The sequence below is a fragment of the Capsicum annuum genome, chromosome 3 (genome assembly GCF_002878395.1).
Source record: "Capsicum annuum cultivar UCD-10X-F1 chromosome 3, UCD10Xv1.1, whole genome shotgun sequence".
In the NCBI taxonomy this organism is placed as follows: Eukaryota; Viridiplantae; Streptophyta; class Magnoliopsida; order Solanales; family Solanaceae; genus Capsicum; species Capsicum annuum.
This window is the reverse complement of record NC_061113.1, coordinates 263922961-263938125: the sequence shown is the minus strand read 5'-3', so window position 1 is coordinate 263938125 and position 15165 is coordinate 263922961. Positions and strand designations below refer to the sequence as shown.

General features: G+C 32.6%; 1 protein-coding gene across 1 annotated transcript; it reads left to right on the top strand.

Moving 5' to 3' along the window:
• The first annotated feature begins 208 nt into the window (after nt 1-208).
• On the top strand, nt 209-6715 carry LOC124896913. The gene is made up of 4 exons (XM_047408790.1): nt 209-251; nt 568-654; nt 5634-5710; nt 6407-6715. Exons 1-4 carry the CDS (start codon nt 209-211, stop codon nt 6713-6715), a joined length of 516 nt encoding a protein of 171 aa, XP_047264746.1.
• Nucleotides 6716-15165: the final 8450 nt, after the last annotated feature.

Genomic DNA, 15165 nt, shown 5'->3' with positions numbered 1-15165 from the left:
AATATGATCCAGTAACGAAAAATGACAAATACTCTCTATTTAAAATTTTAATAAATATTAAATTCTAAACCATAATTCAAGAAATATGATTAGTTCAGCGGTAAGAACATAAGAAGTGAACTTATCAAGTTTAAGTTGGGGATCTGATTCTGAACATATATTTTACTAATAACATTTCACATTTGATTTTGATTGATATACTGTGAAGATGGCTGAAAGGGAATGGCAAAATGAAGTCTCCTCCAGCTCTGGTAACAAAAATTAAATAAATGTCAAACATCATTGATCGGCTAGAACGGACTGAGGCCAAACAAAATGTTTTGCAGTTAATTAGAGAACTCCTCTCGAGTTTCGCTCGATAAACTAACCTTTCTTATGGGTACCATTTGAATATAATAACATTTTCAAGCTGGACAAGCAAAGTGGACATTTATATTTAGTATAAGAGACAAGATAAAAGTGGACGGGGGAGTAATAACTTTCATCTAAGTGGTTCAAATTGACCTGGTTAACATGCATTAGCAGATAAACTTAACTTCAACTTTGATTAACTCTTTTTGTTCGCAGTGGCTGCTTATTTTGAATGCTTCCTGGGGCGCTGTGAGCTTTCCTCCTCTCCTCTCTCCGCCTCTCGATCGGATTCAGCCATCTCATGTCTTTGTTTAATTCCCTTGGGCTTACTGAGAGTCTTCACGATTGCAAAAGTAACAAATATGCGCCTGCCACTTATTTGTTAGCAGTAATTTTACAGTGACAATTGTGCTGCTTACCGTCATAACAACTTTTCTAGCTGGTGTAGGAAGCCGTAAATAATAGATCCTTATGCTACGATCACTGCAAGAAGTATCAAATACTAGTACCAAATAATAAGTAGCTGCAGGCCAAAAATCGGATAACACTTGGAAATATTGTGAGTATCACTTCTAATTTACTCACTGAGCAGCTACTGAAATTACAGTAACATCTTAGAATAACAAGCATGGCATCTGCTATTCTAAAAAATCATTCCCAACAAACAGTAAGTAAAAGATGAAAAAAAGGCTCCAGAGTATATATTAAGGAATGAAAACCTTGTTGGGTTCATAGTAAATGACAAGTTTGATTGGAAAATGGAGAAAAAACAAAATGGTGGAGGAAAGGAGACACCCAACTTAGAAAGTGTACTCTAAATTGGAAAGTTCTAATTCTCCCACATTGGTGGGAGAAGGAAACTTTGGAGTGTTTATAATAAGAACACTTACTTTACATGTTAAGTGAGATGATTAATAAGAGATGAATTCAAGTTCACATTTGACAAATGAATGGTTGATGAGATCTATTATTTTGGACAAAATTTATATCCGAAAATACAAAAGATGCAGTAAAATATTTTCTGATTTTGGTACTCCGATCCATTTGTACATGCATACAGAAGTTTGAACTGATGCAATACTTCATCGAATTGGTGCCATTGTTTCGGTGAACTGATGCACATTGTTTCGACGAACTGACACACTTATTCACAAAATGGCATGCCTGTTCAGAACAGTCACACTGTTTGGACGAATGGACATGAACTTTCAAAAAAAGGTTACACCTTTTAGATGAACCTTTGCCACTTTTCAGAAGAGGCATCCTGTGGTTATATAAACCTGCTTTTATCCACAGGTTTAATACGAAAATTTCAGAATACAAAATTACTTCTTGTCTTCCAAATTACTCTGTGTGATCAATCAAAACGTTTTGTGCGTTCGAAGATATTCCAACCGTTTGAGGTACCGCTACAGTTGGTCTGTTTAGCCATTTTATCCTAGGAGAAAAAATTCCACAACCTCGGGTACAGTGAGGGAAATTATTTCCTTAAGGAAATTCCGTGAATTCGGACGACTTGGCTATTTTCTGTTTCATCTTAATTTCTGAAAGAATAAAATATAAAGGTCATTTTGATCTTGTGTTGAGGGTATTTGATATACTTCATTGTGTTCTTGTTTATACTTAAACTCTAATTGAAGTTATTGTTCTGCATATACTGATTCTGTGTACCCGAATTACAAACGAAAATAACAAACCTTATATAGCTTGCTGATGTTGCCAAGATATTAGGCTCCCCTGGATTAAACCGAACAGATGTTACTGTGTCTTTTCCTCATTCAAAACTATTAACCGGCTGAAACCTGAGAAACACCCCACTGGTGGTCAACACCCCAGAGATGAATGAAGGGTATTTTCGAATCATTTTTAATACTTAAAGAGTATATTAGGTTCTTTTTTGAATTTATAATAGAGGGTGAATTCTAGATCCGAGGAATTTATAAAGGATTCTGGAACTAAGGATTTTAATTCTGGAATTTTTATCACAAAGTTTGTCCTAACAGAGTTTAGAGCATATATACTTATTAAATTATACTAGTTTATGCTACGTGCGTTGCATGTGTATATCACGTCAAGTCTTTAATCACTATTAAATATATAAAAGAATAATAAATTATTAAAATATAATAATTAACGTTAAATATAATATAATTTTTTTCTTTGAGGTTAATTTCACATAAGACATGTACATATTAATTGATTAAGAATAATATTGAAAGAAGGACTTGATGAGGTGTGACACTTCTGATGTCTTCCACAATAGAGAAAATATATCCTCCTGCTTCCTTTTCTTTCAATTTTCAATGGATCGATTCTCTATTGTTTTTGCAAATTAGAATTTATAAATTCAAGGTATATCACTTTATGTGTAAATCAAGAATCAATACTCATGTGTTGGTCTCTTGGAAAAATATAATTTCAAATTACAGTAAGAGATTTAATCTTATTTCACTTTAAAATCTTAAATACCATTTCTTCTTACATAGTTCAAAGAAGAAAAGATTTATTAAATGAAGCTTTAGCCAATATAAAGTCGTAAATATTAGAAAAAGTTAGATTTTATACATGTGTGCGTACCAAGCAAGCTGCAGAATAAAGTGCGTAGAAATCATAAGAATTAAGACATCGTTAGATATGCGGGATAAATATAATAATCCTGAAATAGAATTTGAATTTAACTTTATTCAATTTTTGTTGTAACATAATAGGCTAATTTTGAGACTATTTTATCTCGCTATTTGTACTAAAAATACCGAAATACTATTTCATATTGATGATACGATAAAATAGCTTCGTGAAATATCCAAATTTTCAATCCATGAATATCTCTATTTATCCAATCCTATGTAACAAGAGACTTTTAAGAATTACATAGATCTATATTACACGAAGAAGTACTAGAAAGTCACGAGCTTCACTTTAGAAGCCAAAAATCGCTTTGCATCCTTCTTCAATTGCTTTTTACCTTGCTTTAAATCAAATTTTGGTTTTTTTTTTTTAAAAAGGTGGTCAAAGAATTTTTTTTTAACTCTTCAAGCACTTCTTTATTTTGATCGTAATGTTAATAAAAAGGTGGTCAAAGAAGAAATTTTTAACTCTTCAAACACTTCTTTATTTTGATCGTAATTTTAAAATTTCTTTAAATTAATTTTATATATTTGAAAATTATGTAAAAGATATTAATATTATAATATCTGACAGTTTAAAATATTTATAAGACATATAAGAAATTAAAAATATCATTATTTAAATCTCAAATTTGAAAGACAACACAAAAATTTAAACGAAGTTGTAAATATGATGATTGAGTAATTTTCTTGGATAGTTATCATGTTTCAACATTTGCTTATTAAAATTACTTTTTTGTTTTTTTCTAAAACGAAAATATCAGCAAATTATTTCTATTTTTCTAAAAAAATATTAAATAACTCAAAAAAGCTTTCTGCTCTCCTAATTACCGTACCATTCCATTAAAATTTTATTTTATTAATAATAGACATTTTAACTCATCAAATTTGTTCAAATTAAAATAGTATTTTCTTTTTAAAAAAATGCATATGACGTATCTTTACTTTTATTTAACTGCACCTGCCTAGTACGTGTAACGTTTAATTATTTAAACTTAAATGATTTTGTCTATTGCGGAGATTTAAATAAAGTGTAAAAGTTTAAATCACTTTCCAAAAATCTTTTACACTAATATAATAATACAAACAAAAAAAATATACACATATATGTTTCACCACCAAAAGTTTCAAGTGATTGATGGATCATCATTTTTGCGTTTGTCATATAGTACCTTTTTCTCTTGTTGCCAGACGCATCAATTTGAACTATATTTGTGTTACGATTATTTTATTTTTTGGAATATGTAAAATCTTTCCTTATTTTTAAAATCAAATCTTTATAAAATTATTGATTACATTCTTATTATGTAGTTAAAACTTTTAGAAATATGATACTTCTTAAATTTTTCTTATTCTAATAGTTTTATATTTATTTTTAGATTTTATAAATCTTCTTAAAATCAAATTTAGTTGATTTAAAATTTTTAAATTAATGAAAAAAATATTAGTTGTCATGAATTTTGATGACTTTTAAATTAGCTAAAGTTAACACTCATGCAAACTCAAACGAAAAGAAGTATCACGATATTATATAAAACTAACTAAGCTATTATCATGGGGGTGCGTGTAAGCTTTTACCATGGCTCTGTCCATGCAGTATGATTCACTTACTATTATCGAACTTTAATTAGTCTTAATTATGACGCGTAACGGCGACCTTGTTTAATCCAGCCGTCGCATAAACATGGATTGTTTTGACATCGAAAAAGTAGCCCAACAAGCTGTTAGTGCTACTCACTGGAGCGGGCAAAAGTAGCCCAACAATCAGGCCCAAATCACTTACTGGGCCATTGGGTTGTTACAGGCCCAAAATCCATTTCTGAAGCCCAAATGCTGAAGTTTTGTTTTTATGATATACATGTAGATGGCATTTGGCAAAGGAAAAACTACATGGAGTAACATACCTAAGTCTTAAATTACAAAAAATAGCAATACTTTCATCAAATTACACTGTGTAACAATTATAATAATATTTTCCTTATTTTAATTAGTAATCCCCTACTTTTGCCGCCTAAGAAAATTTATTGTGCAAGGGTTCCTCTATTCACGTTTTTTTTTCTTTCATTAATTTTAAAATCTCTTTTTCCTTCAAATTTTTTTTCCATACGCACGATTTTAGCACGATTTGATAAGGATTGTGTTCATTTATTTCAGGTAACTATTTAATTTCGTTGTTGCATGCTATAGATTTTATTTTGGTACTATAATTCATTAGCAAATCTAAATTTAAGATTTTTATGCTCTAATGGATGAACAAGTACCAAAATCACAAACAAATAATTGTATACGACCTATTAAGTTGGTGTCGGATTATGCACCATCTTTTAGTCTTGGCTTAACTCAAGACGATGGAGTTAATGTTGGTTCTAATCACCTACAGTCGAAGAAATTTTGGAGTAGAAGGAACAGATTCATAACGACGTGGTGAAGATGGATGATATTGTCATAAAAAAAATGGTTAAAGAAAACTCATTCACCAAAAGAAAAAAAATATGAAAGGAAAAGGAAAGCCAAAAAAATTGAAGAATTAATTAAGGTTGATGATGATGTTCAGAACTCTTATGATAATGAATCTGAAGAAGAGATGAAGGACGAGGTATTTTTTTGGTCTAAATGTATTTTATACTTGCTGTTATGTTTTTTTTTTTAATTTAGTAAAGCTTTTATCAGAGTTGACCGACGATATTTCGGCGACCAATTTTACCCCAATTTGGTGGATTTCAGCGCAGCAGGTAGGAGCTGAATACTTGATCCACGTACCCCGATGACTTTTAACCTCAGAACTTTATTTTATCTCGCCTTTTTCGTTATCTTCATTGTTTATATTTTGCGTGGGTTATTTTGTTGCGGGATGTCTGGTTATTTCTAGGTTGTCTGGTTATCTTTATTGGTTATTTCTAGTATCTTTTGTTCTTGAAATTTTGTTGCATTGTGTGCTTTGCGTTTGCCTTTTATAGTTATTACTTCTTTTTTGCCTTCTCTGTGCTTTTCGTTGAGTAGTGGCTTGGGTGGCTAATGGTGGAGTAGGGTCATGTCCTAGGGGACTAGGGTGGGGTCGGGGTCTGGTGTTGGGATAGGTTTGAGATGTAGAGTGCGAGGTATTAAGGGAAGGGATAAAAGAGATGATAGGTTGAGGGTAGGGTCGTGGAACATAGGAACCCTTCAGGGTAAGTCGATAGAACTGGTAAAAATTCTTAGGAAAAGAAGGATCAATATTGCGTGTGTTCAGGAGACCGAGTGGATAGGTTCTAAGGCTAGGGATGTGGATGGGTACAAGTTGTTGTACTAGGGCAGTGAAAGGCGTAGGAATGGCATAGGTATCTTAGTGGACGAGGAGCTTAGGGGGCAGGTAGTGGAGGTTCAAATGGTTAGTGATAGGGTGATGACTATCAAGTTGATCCTTGGGGGTCTTCTTTGAACATCTATAGTGCGTATACGCCACAGGCGGCCTAGACGAGGAGGATAAAAAGAGATTTTGGGAGGTTTTGGACGAGGTGGTGAGAGGCGTGCCTAGTTCAGAAATGATTTTCATAGGAAGGGATTTTAATGGGCACATCGGGTCTCTATCGATGGGTTATGATGATGTACTTGGAGGTTTCGGGTTCGAGGATAAAAATGTTGAGGGAGCTGCGCTTTTAGATTTTGTGAGCGCCTTTGGGTTAGCGGTAGTGAATTCCAGCTTTTCGAAGAAGGAGAAGCATCTAGTTACTTTTCGTAGTAGGTTATCCAAGACTTAGATTGACTTTTTGCTGCTTAGGAAGGGGGATAGAGTAATGTGTAAGGATTGTAAGGTAATCCCGAGTGAGAATCTTGCTACCCAGCATAGACTTTTGGTGATAGACTTGATTATCAAGAAGGGAATGAAGAGACGGAGTGGGGAGGGTCGACCTAGAGTTAGGTGGGGTGGCCTGACTCGAGTTAGTGTCTTGGAGATAGGGTCAAAGTTGGAGGGGATAGGGTTTTGGGAGGGTAGGGGGCGTGGGTAGTATGTGGGATAGGTTTGCGAGATGCATCAGAGAGTCTGCTAGAGAGATGTTGGTGTATCAGGGGGATGGTCTGGCCAGTATCGAGGGGATTGGTGGTGGAATGAAGATGTTAAGAAGAAGGTGGAGACGAAGAAGGCGGCTTATGTTAAATAGGTGAAGAGTAAGGATGAAGAGGAGAAATGGGTAAGCAGGGAGGAGTATAAGTTAGCTAAGAAGGGGGCTAAGTTAGCAGTTACAACTGCTAAGATAACAACTTTTGAGAGTTTGTATAAGGGGTTAGAGGAGAAAGGTAGGGAAAAAAAAGTTATTTAGGCTTGCAAGGCTAGAGAGCGGAAGGGTCGGGATATGGACCAAGTAAAGTGCATTAAGGGGGGGATGGCAGAGTTTTGGTCGAAGACGCCTTCATTAAGAAAAGATGGCAGTTGTACTTTCATAAGCTCTTGAATGATGAGGGGGATAGAGGTGTTGTGTTAGGAAGTTGGAGCACACCGGGGAGTGTCGCGATTTTGGCTATTGTCGGTGTTTTAAAGTTGAGGAGGTCAGTGAGGCTATTCGCAAGATGCGAATGGGCAAGGCGAAGGGGTTTGACGAGATTTCGGTGAATTTTTGGAAGTTTTCTAGTGGGGCAGGGTCGAGGTGGTTGACCAACCTGTTTAACAATATTTTCAAGTCTGCAAAGATGCCTGAGGTATGGAGATAGAGCACAATGATTCCATTATATAAGAACAAGGGTGACATTCAGAGTTACAACAACTACCAGGATATTAAGTTGTTAGGTCACACGATGAATATTTGAGAGAGGGTGGTGGAGCGGAGGTTGAGGAATATTGTGTGTATTTCGAATAATCAATTTAGATTTATGCCTGGTCGCTCGACGACTGAGGCAATTCACTTAGTGCGGAGACTAGTAGAGCAGTATAGAGAGAGAAAGAGGGATCTTCATATGGTGTTTATTGACTTTGAAAAGGTGTATAACAAGGTCCCTAGGGAGGTTCTTCGGAGATGCTTGGAGCCGTGGGGGGTCCCTGTGGCATACATCAGAGCGATTAAGGATATGTATGAGGGGACAAAGACTCGAGTCGGGATGGTGGATGGAGATTCTGTGTATTTTCTGGTATTGACAGGGCTGCACCAGAGATCGACTCTTAGTTCATTTTTATTTGTCGTGGTGATGGATATGTTGACGCGGAGTATACAAGGCGAGGAACCTTGGTGTATGCTTTCTACGGATGATGTAGTTTTGATTGATGAGTTGCGGCAAGGTATTAATAATAAGCTGAAGGTTTGGAGACAAACCCTAGAGTCCAAAGGTTTAAGATTGAGTAGGATGAAGATGAAGTATTTAGAGTGCAAGTTTAGTGACTCGAGGCAAGATGAGGAGATGGTAGTGAAGTTTGACTCTCGGGCAGTTTGCAAGAGGGATAGTTTTAAGTATCTTGGGTCTACGATTTAGGGGGTGGAGAGATAGATGAGGATGTCTCTCATTGCATTGGAGCAGATTAGATGAAACGGAGGCTCGCTTTAGGAATTTTATGCGATAAGAAGGTCCCTCCCAAACTTAAAGGCAAATTTTATAGAGTTGTATTTCGGCAGACTATGTTGTATGGAGCAGAGTGTTGGCCAGTTAAGAATTCTCATATCCAAAATTTGAAGGTGGCGAAAATAAGAATATTGCATTGGATGTGTGGTCTTACAAGGGCTGACAAGGTTTCAAATGAGATTATTTGGGAGAAGGTGGGAGTGGTATCGGTGGAGGAAAAAATACGAAAAGTGAGGTTGAGATGGTTTAGTCATGTGATGAGGAGGGGAATGGATGCCCCAGTTCGCAGGTGTGAGAGGCTGGCATTTGATGGTTTCAAGCGGGATAGGGGTAGACCGAAGAAATACTGAAGAAAAGTGATTAGACGTGACATGAAACTGTTTTAGATCACTGAGGACATGACCCTGGATAGGAAGGTTTGGAGGAAAAACATTAGGATAAAGAGATAAGGTGGGTGGATGAATTGTAGTCAATAGTTAGGGGGCTTTGGTTTCTTTTGTTTGGTAATGTACATTATTTTTGTGGATGTTGTATCTATGTTAGTTTTATCATGTTTCATACTTTGGATGTTTTTGTATTTTGTCTTGTGTCTTGAGCCGGGGGTCTTTCGAAAACAGTCTCCCTACTTCTTTAGAGGTAGTGGTATGGACAACGTACACTCTACCCTCCCCAAACCCCACTTGGTAGGAATATACTGGGTTTGTTGTTGTTGTTGTTATTTTATCAAAGATGGGAGTATTATGTATTTTTTTCAGTGGGTTAACATGTATTTTATGTTCTCCAGATATGTATTTAGAAACTGCAGTATGGTGATTTGTTTTGTTCAAAGTACATATGCATGTTATATGTATTTTTTTATGTGTTGATTGTGTCTTGTTTATTTCTACATTTTAATAAGGTGTAGTTTTAAAATGTATTTTTTGTTCTCCTGATATGTATTTATGGATTGCAGTGAGCTAATTTATTCTGTTAAAAATACATATTCATGTTCTATGTATTTGTTGATGTGTTGGTTGTGTTTTGGTGATTTGTACAGTTAATAAGGCGTAGTTTTAATATGTATTTTTATGTTTTCCTGATATGTTTCTAGGGATTGCATTGAGTTCATTTGTTCTGTTCAAAATACATATGTATGTATATGTATTTTTTTTTGTGTTGGTTGTGTTTTGTTGTTTTTTTACAGTTTTACATGTATATTTTTGTAAAATTTGAAAAGTTGTCATGCTTATTTATATTTTGTATTTATATGGAATTCCTAAGTTTGCATGTATGGAAAATATGTCCTTATATGAAATACTGATGAAGAGTTATTTGTATATATGTATGAGCCCCACAACTCTTACAAAATACAGTACAGTAGATTGCAACTTTATGAATATAATTAGGTCTTTGATGGAATTATACTCTGTGGATGATCCAAACCTTAATGCGGGAGGACAGGAGTCTCATCTGAATGAATACATTAATGAGTTTTGTATGCATGCTGCAGTGCCATGACAAAGAGTGGATAATATCTTTATTCCTGTCAATATAAGGGAGAAACATCATTAGGTTCTCGTAGTTTTATCATTCTCTGAGAGGTGCATATTCTTATATGATTCATATGAATCCTCTGGACACTATGTGTTTGTTCTGTCTGAGATAGGGAAATTAGCTGCGATTATCCAATTGTGTCTCAAATCTTGTAATTTCTATGAAAAGAAAGGTATCGATCTTCATAACCATCCAAGATACAAAGATAAAGACTTGTCAGGTCTTTTTGATGTGTTATTTGATAATGATTTGCCTCAACAACCAAGTGGAAGCTTGTAAGTATTTTAATATACATTTACCAAAATATTAAGTATGTAGAAAGTAAATTTTACTTATTATTCAATTTTTTTTGTAAGGACTGTGGTCTGTATATGATAACATACGCAGAATATTTTTCTCATGACAAAAGAGTTCCTTCGATTGAGTTCAACCCCAGCACACTTTGTATACGTTATGCTGCACTATTGTGGACTATGACATGAGAAAATAAGAAACAAATGCTCATAGTGATGTTGAAGCACCTGAATTACTAGTGTCACTGAACTTTTAGAAATATGATGGTTGTCGAATTTATTACATTGGATAGTTGACAAACTGGTATATGAATGTTGGTTATTTTGTACAAACTTATTTTATGTTTTGAATTGTTTAAAAGTTCCTTATTATGAACTCAATGAAAAAAAATTAATTTTAGTCATTAAATTTGACCATGCTTTGAACAATTTTGTACTTTATATTTTATTTCAGTGTTCGATAGTATCTGTTGCATTGAGATGTACATCTGCAATACACATGTAGTTTTAAAATTTTCAGTAAAATACATATGCAGTTACCTTCATATACATTGTAATCTGTGTTCATTGACTTTCAAAATATATATTAGGTGAATTAAACTTTAAATTTGCATATTGAAAGAAATAAATTCATTTAAGTATTTTTTGTTTGTGAGATTTACAGTAACAATGCATTTGCAGTGTTCAGATTTTACATTGAAAATTACATATTGATAATACATCATATGTATTAGCTTCAAAATATATCCCGGCTCGATTTTCCACATTCCTTCTTTGCAAGTCTTTCTGGAGGACGTTTGTACCTCGAGGGCAGTACAATTTTACTAAGTACGCTAACTGGAATTATCCAATAATCTTTGTGTGGCAAAGGATATATTGAAACATCATATATCTTTAACAAGGTTTTTGGCTTATACAAATTACAACAATATGGCCCCTTCTCAAAGTTTTTGTTGGCCAACACTGCACAAGCATGTACACATGGTATTTCATCAAGTTGAAATGTGTTACATGAACACATTTTTTTCTTGAGACAAAAGATGAAATGCTTTTGTTTGTCGTGCACCGTGAATACGTATTCTGTGGCTGGTACAGCCTAACATCAAAAAGATCAAAAAGAAAGAATATGCAGCGACAAAAAGATGCAAACTGTATTTTTTGATATCTTCTAACTATACAAGCAACATAAAAATATACATATATTAGGTAAATACATATGTATTTTTTTCTACAAAAATATATTTACATATGTATTTTTAACCAACAAATTTCATAAGTATTTTTATTTCTAAAATGCAGGTTTTTTTTGTTTTGTTATAGAGATAAATGCTTATGAAGTGTTCAGATTTTGCGATAAAATTACACATGCAGAATACATTATATGTATTTAGCTTCAAAATACATATGTTTTTTCAGTTATAAACGTAAACTATACTTACACGAACAACAACTACAAACCAAAATACATTTACACAACAATTTGGTAAACTTAAATACAATTTGTGTATTTATCTTTCAATGATAAGCTACAATCAAATCCACAACCTCTAGAGTCAAACACAACCAAAACATATATACAAGAACATTTTAGATATATGGATATACTGTCAAATTTCAACGAACAAAACTCTAAAAAAAAAATTCATCAGCTCGACAAAATAAATTCTATCAGTTTTTTGTTATATCAGTTCAAATCAGCCAACAACTACAACAACAAATCCATTTACACAATATTTGTTAAACTAAACTTAGAAACAAAGTAAAATTTATCAGGCTAAATACAATTAAAAAGTATCTGTTCAAGTTTAAATATAACAAAATCCAGAAATTCTAGAATAGAACACACAGAAAACATATATTAAAGATCGTATCATATATACAGATATTCTCTCAAATTCCGTCAAGCAAAACAATAAAAAAATATAATTTGAACAGGTTCACAAACTGATTACAATCAGTTTTTAGTTCTATCAGTTGAAATTTCTATTGCATTAATTTTAACCTGAAAATTGATAAGAAAGTATTCATAAACAAATTTACGCCGAAGTAAAAAAAATTCAACAAAGTAGAAGAAATTGATCAATAGAAAAATTGAACTAATTAACTACAACAATTCAAAAAAAAAAAATTATAATCACAGAAAAAAAGGATTTAATACTTTTAAAAACAGTTAGAATTGAATTAGATTGTTCAATAAAAATGAAATTGAATTATTTTTTTTTAAACACATTTCTAAAACTGTATTTTGAATTTGAATAATAATCACAAAAAACAACAACAATTTGATACATTTAACAACAGTTAGAATTGGATTGGATTGTATAATTAGTGTGAAACTGTTTAATCAACTAAATTGAATTGAATTTTTTTTTTTTGAAGGAATACATTTTTTCTGAAGTTGTTTTTTGAATTTGAATAGGGTTGTTAGTAAATAACGAAAAAAACGTGATTGATGAGTTTTTAATGGGATTGTAATCTTCACGGTTAATATAAGGCACTATTACCATATTTAATTAAGTTAATTAAGAGCAGTAAAAAACTATTGTATTTGTATTTTTATAGCAACACTTTGCAAAAATACAAAATACAACTTGCTATATTATGTAATTATGAAAGTGTTGCTATGAATCTCATAATTAAGGTGCTAAGTATGCTATTTCTGAATTTTGCCCTTTGGCAAATATCACCCCACAGTATATCTGCGAATTAATTGACTTACACTGGGTGTTTCAACAACAATTAATCCCACAAGTTAGGTCTCGGGAGGATGGTTTGAGTAGAAACTTTACCTCTACGTGTATGCTCAAATTAGAATAGATGGGTTCACCAAGGACCGTCAGGCAGAGCCAAGTGGGTGGAAGGGTGCTCAGCGAAAAAAATAATCCCTCCGTTTCAATTTATGTGGCACATCCCGAGATTCAAACAAGGTAAGATTGAGCATGAATTTGGACAAATATTGGAAATTACATAAAAAGTACTATAAGTCAAAACAATTGACTATTCAAAATATTTGAGAAATAAGAGAAAAAATTACAGTCAAATATAGACATGTTTGAATCTCGAAAAGCAAAATATCTACATAAATTGGGATGAAGAAAATACAATATATACATACAGTATACATATATGCTCAATTTTACTTATTTAATTATATTTTAAATCTATTTAATGAAAATCCTAATTCTGTCATTGAATTAATAGTTATATCGCTATAGTCATAAACACAACTAGTTAACTATTCATAAGAGAGACAACGTATATGATTTCAAATTCTAAGGGTCGTTTGGTTGCGATCGAATTAGCTCGAGATTAATTAGCTATCCAATCAAGTATATGAAATAACCTATCTCATCATCAAGATATAAATAATAGGATAAATTAATCCGAAACTAACTAATATTTACTTCAAATTAAATATGAAATAAGATAATCATATATTTAATTTTTAAATTAATATATCTGATTCAGTGCCGGCTCAACCCCTTCAGAAAAAGGCAACCGGCTAAGGCTCCCAAATTTGAGGGGCCTCATTTTTTCTAATAATAATAGATTATAGATTTTTATTAAAAAAATTATTAAATATTATTTGTACAAAAAATAAACTTCTTATATAGAATTAAAAAGTTATAGAAGAATTTTAATGTATTTAAAGTATGTTTTAAGAAAGATTAAATGCATTAGTTATATTAATCAAAAAAATATTAGAAGAAACCGACTATAATATTTACAACTTTGCATCTTAGGATTTAAAATATAGACTTTGTCACACCCTTTTTTCGCTCGAAGGCTGAGTTGAAGGGTTTTTTCAATTAAAGTGACAATTTTGAATAGGGATTATTTTAGTTACAGAGTCGCCACTTGAAATTGAGTTATGGTGTTTCAAGTCACCTTATTGAATCCCTAATCAAAAGTAAATGACTCTTTATTTTGGTCTGAAAAACAGAGGGGTAAGAAATTCTGTTGCCGAGGGAAAGGTATGAGACACCTCTCGAGTCCCGTGGTTCTAGCACAGTCACCTTTATTGACTTATATTATTTTTTGATAAATTATGTTAAGGCTTAAAATTGTACATTTATAATATATTAAAACTATTTAAAACTATTGTATTAAACTTGTAAAAACTAAGTTTAGAAAAAAAAACGTCAAGGTACATTACTGTGTCCTTAAATTTTAAACGTCTGAAGAAAGATACCTACACCGCATTTTTAATCGAGACAAAATTTTTAAATGTGTCTAAATTTGTCTAGCGTTAAAGGCATTGATTTGCCGCTTATAAACTTAACAACAATTTTATCTATTCGAAATGCCATTTAAACTTAACAATAAAAATTGAGCAAAAATGCTTTTAAAGAGATATATTAATATACAAATAATTATTAAACTTAATCAATCAAAAAATAAAAATAAAATAGAATAAGATAAGAAATAATAAAATAATACAAATACACACACCAAAAATTAATTATATTATTTCTAATTTTATTTTAATCCCCAAATCTATATTTTTTTATTTAAAATCAAATCACACTAAGTCAACGTAAATATAAAACCTAAAATAAATAATACATAAAGTTTACGAATATAAACATAAAAACAATTCAAAATCAGTTTCATAAACACTGTTCAACGGTGGGTAGCTGGTCGGAGAAATTTGTCGGTGTCTCCAGCGGAGGTTTTCCTCACGGGTTTGCCAATTTTCGGCGGCTATCCGCCGTTTTCTGGCGAGATCTGGAGCAGAAAACAGGAGGTAACACCCAATTTTTGCTGGTGACAGGACGGTTCAAAAAAGGGGGAAGAAAGGATCGCCAGTGGGTCAACGGGAATGACGGAGATTT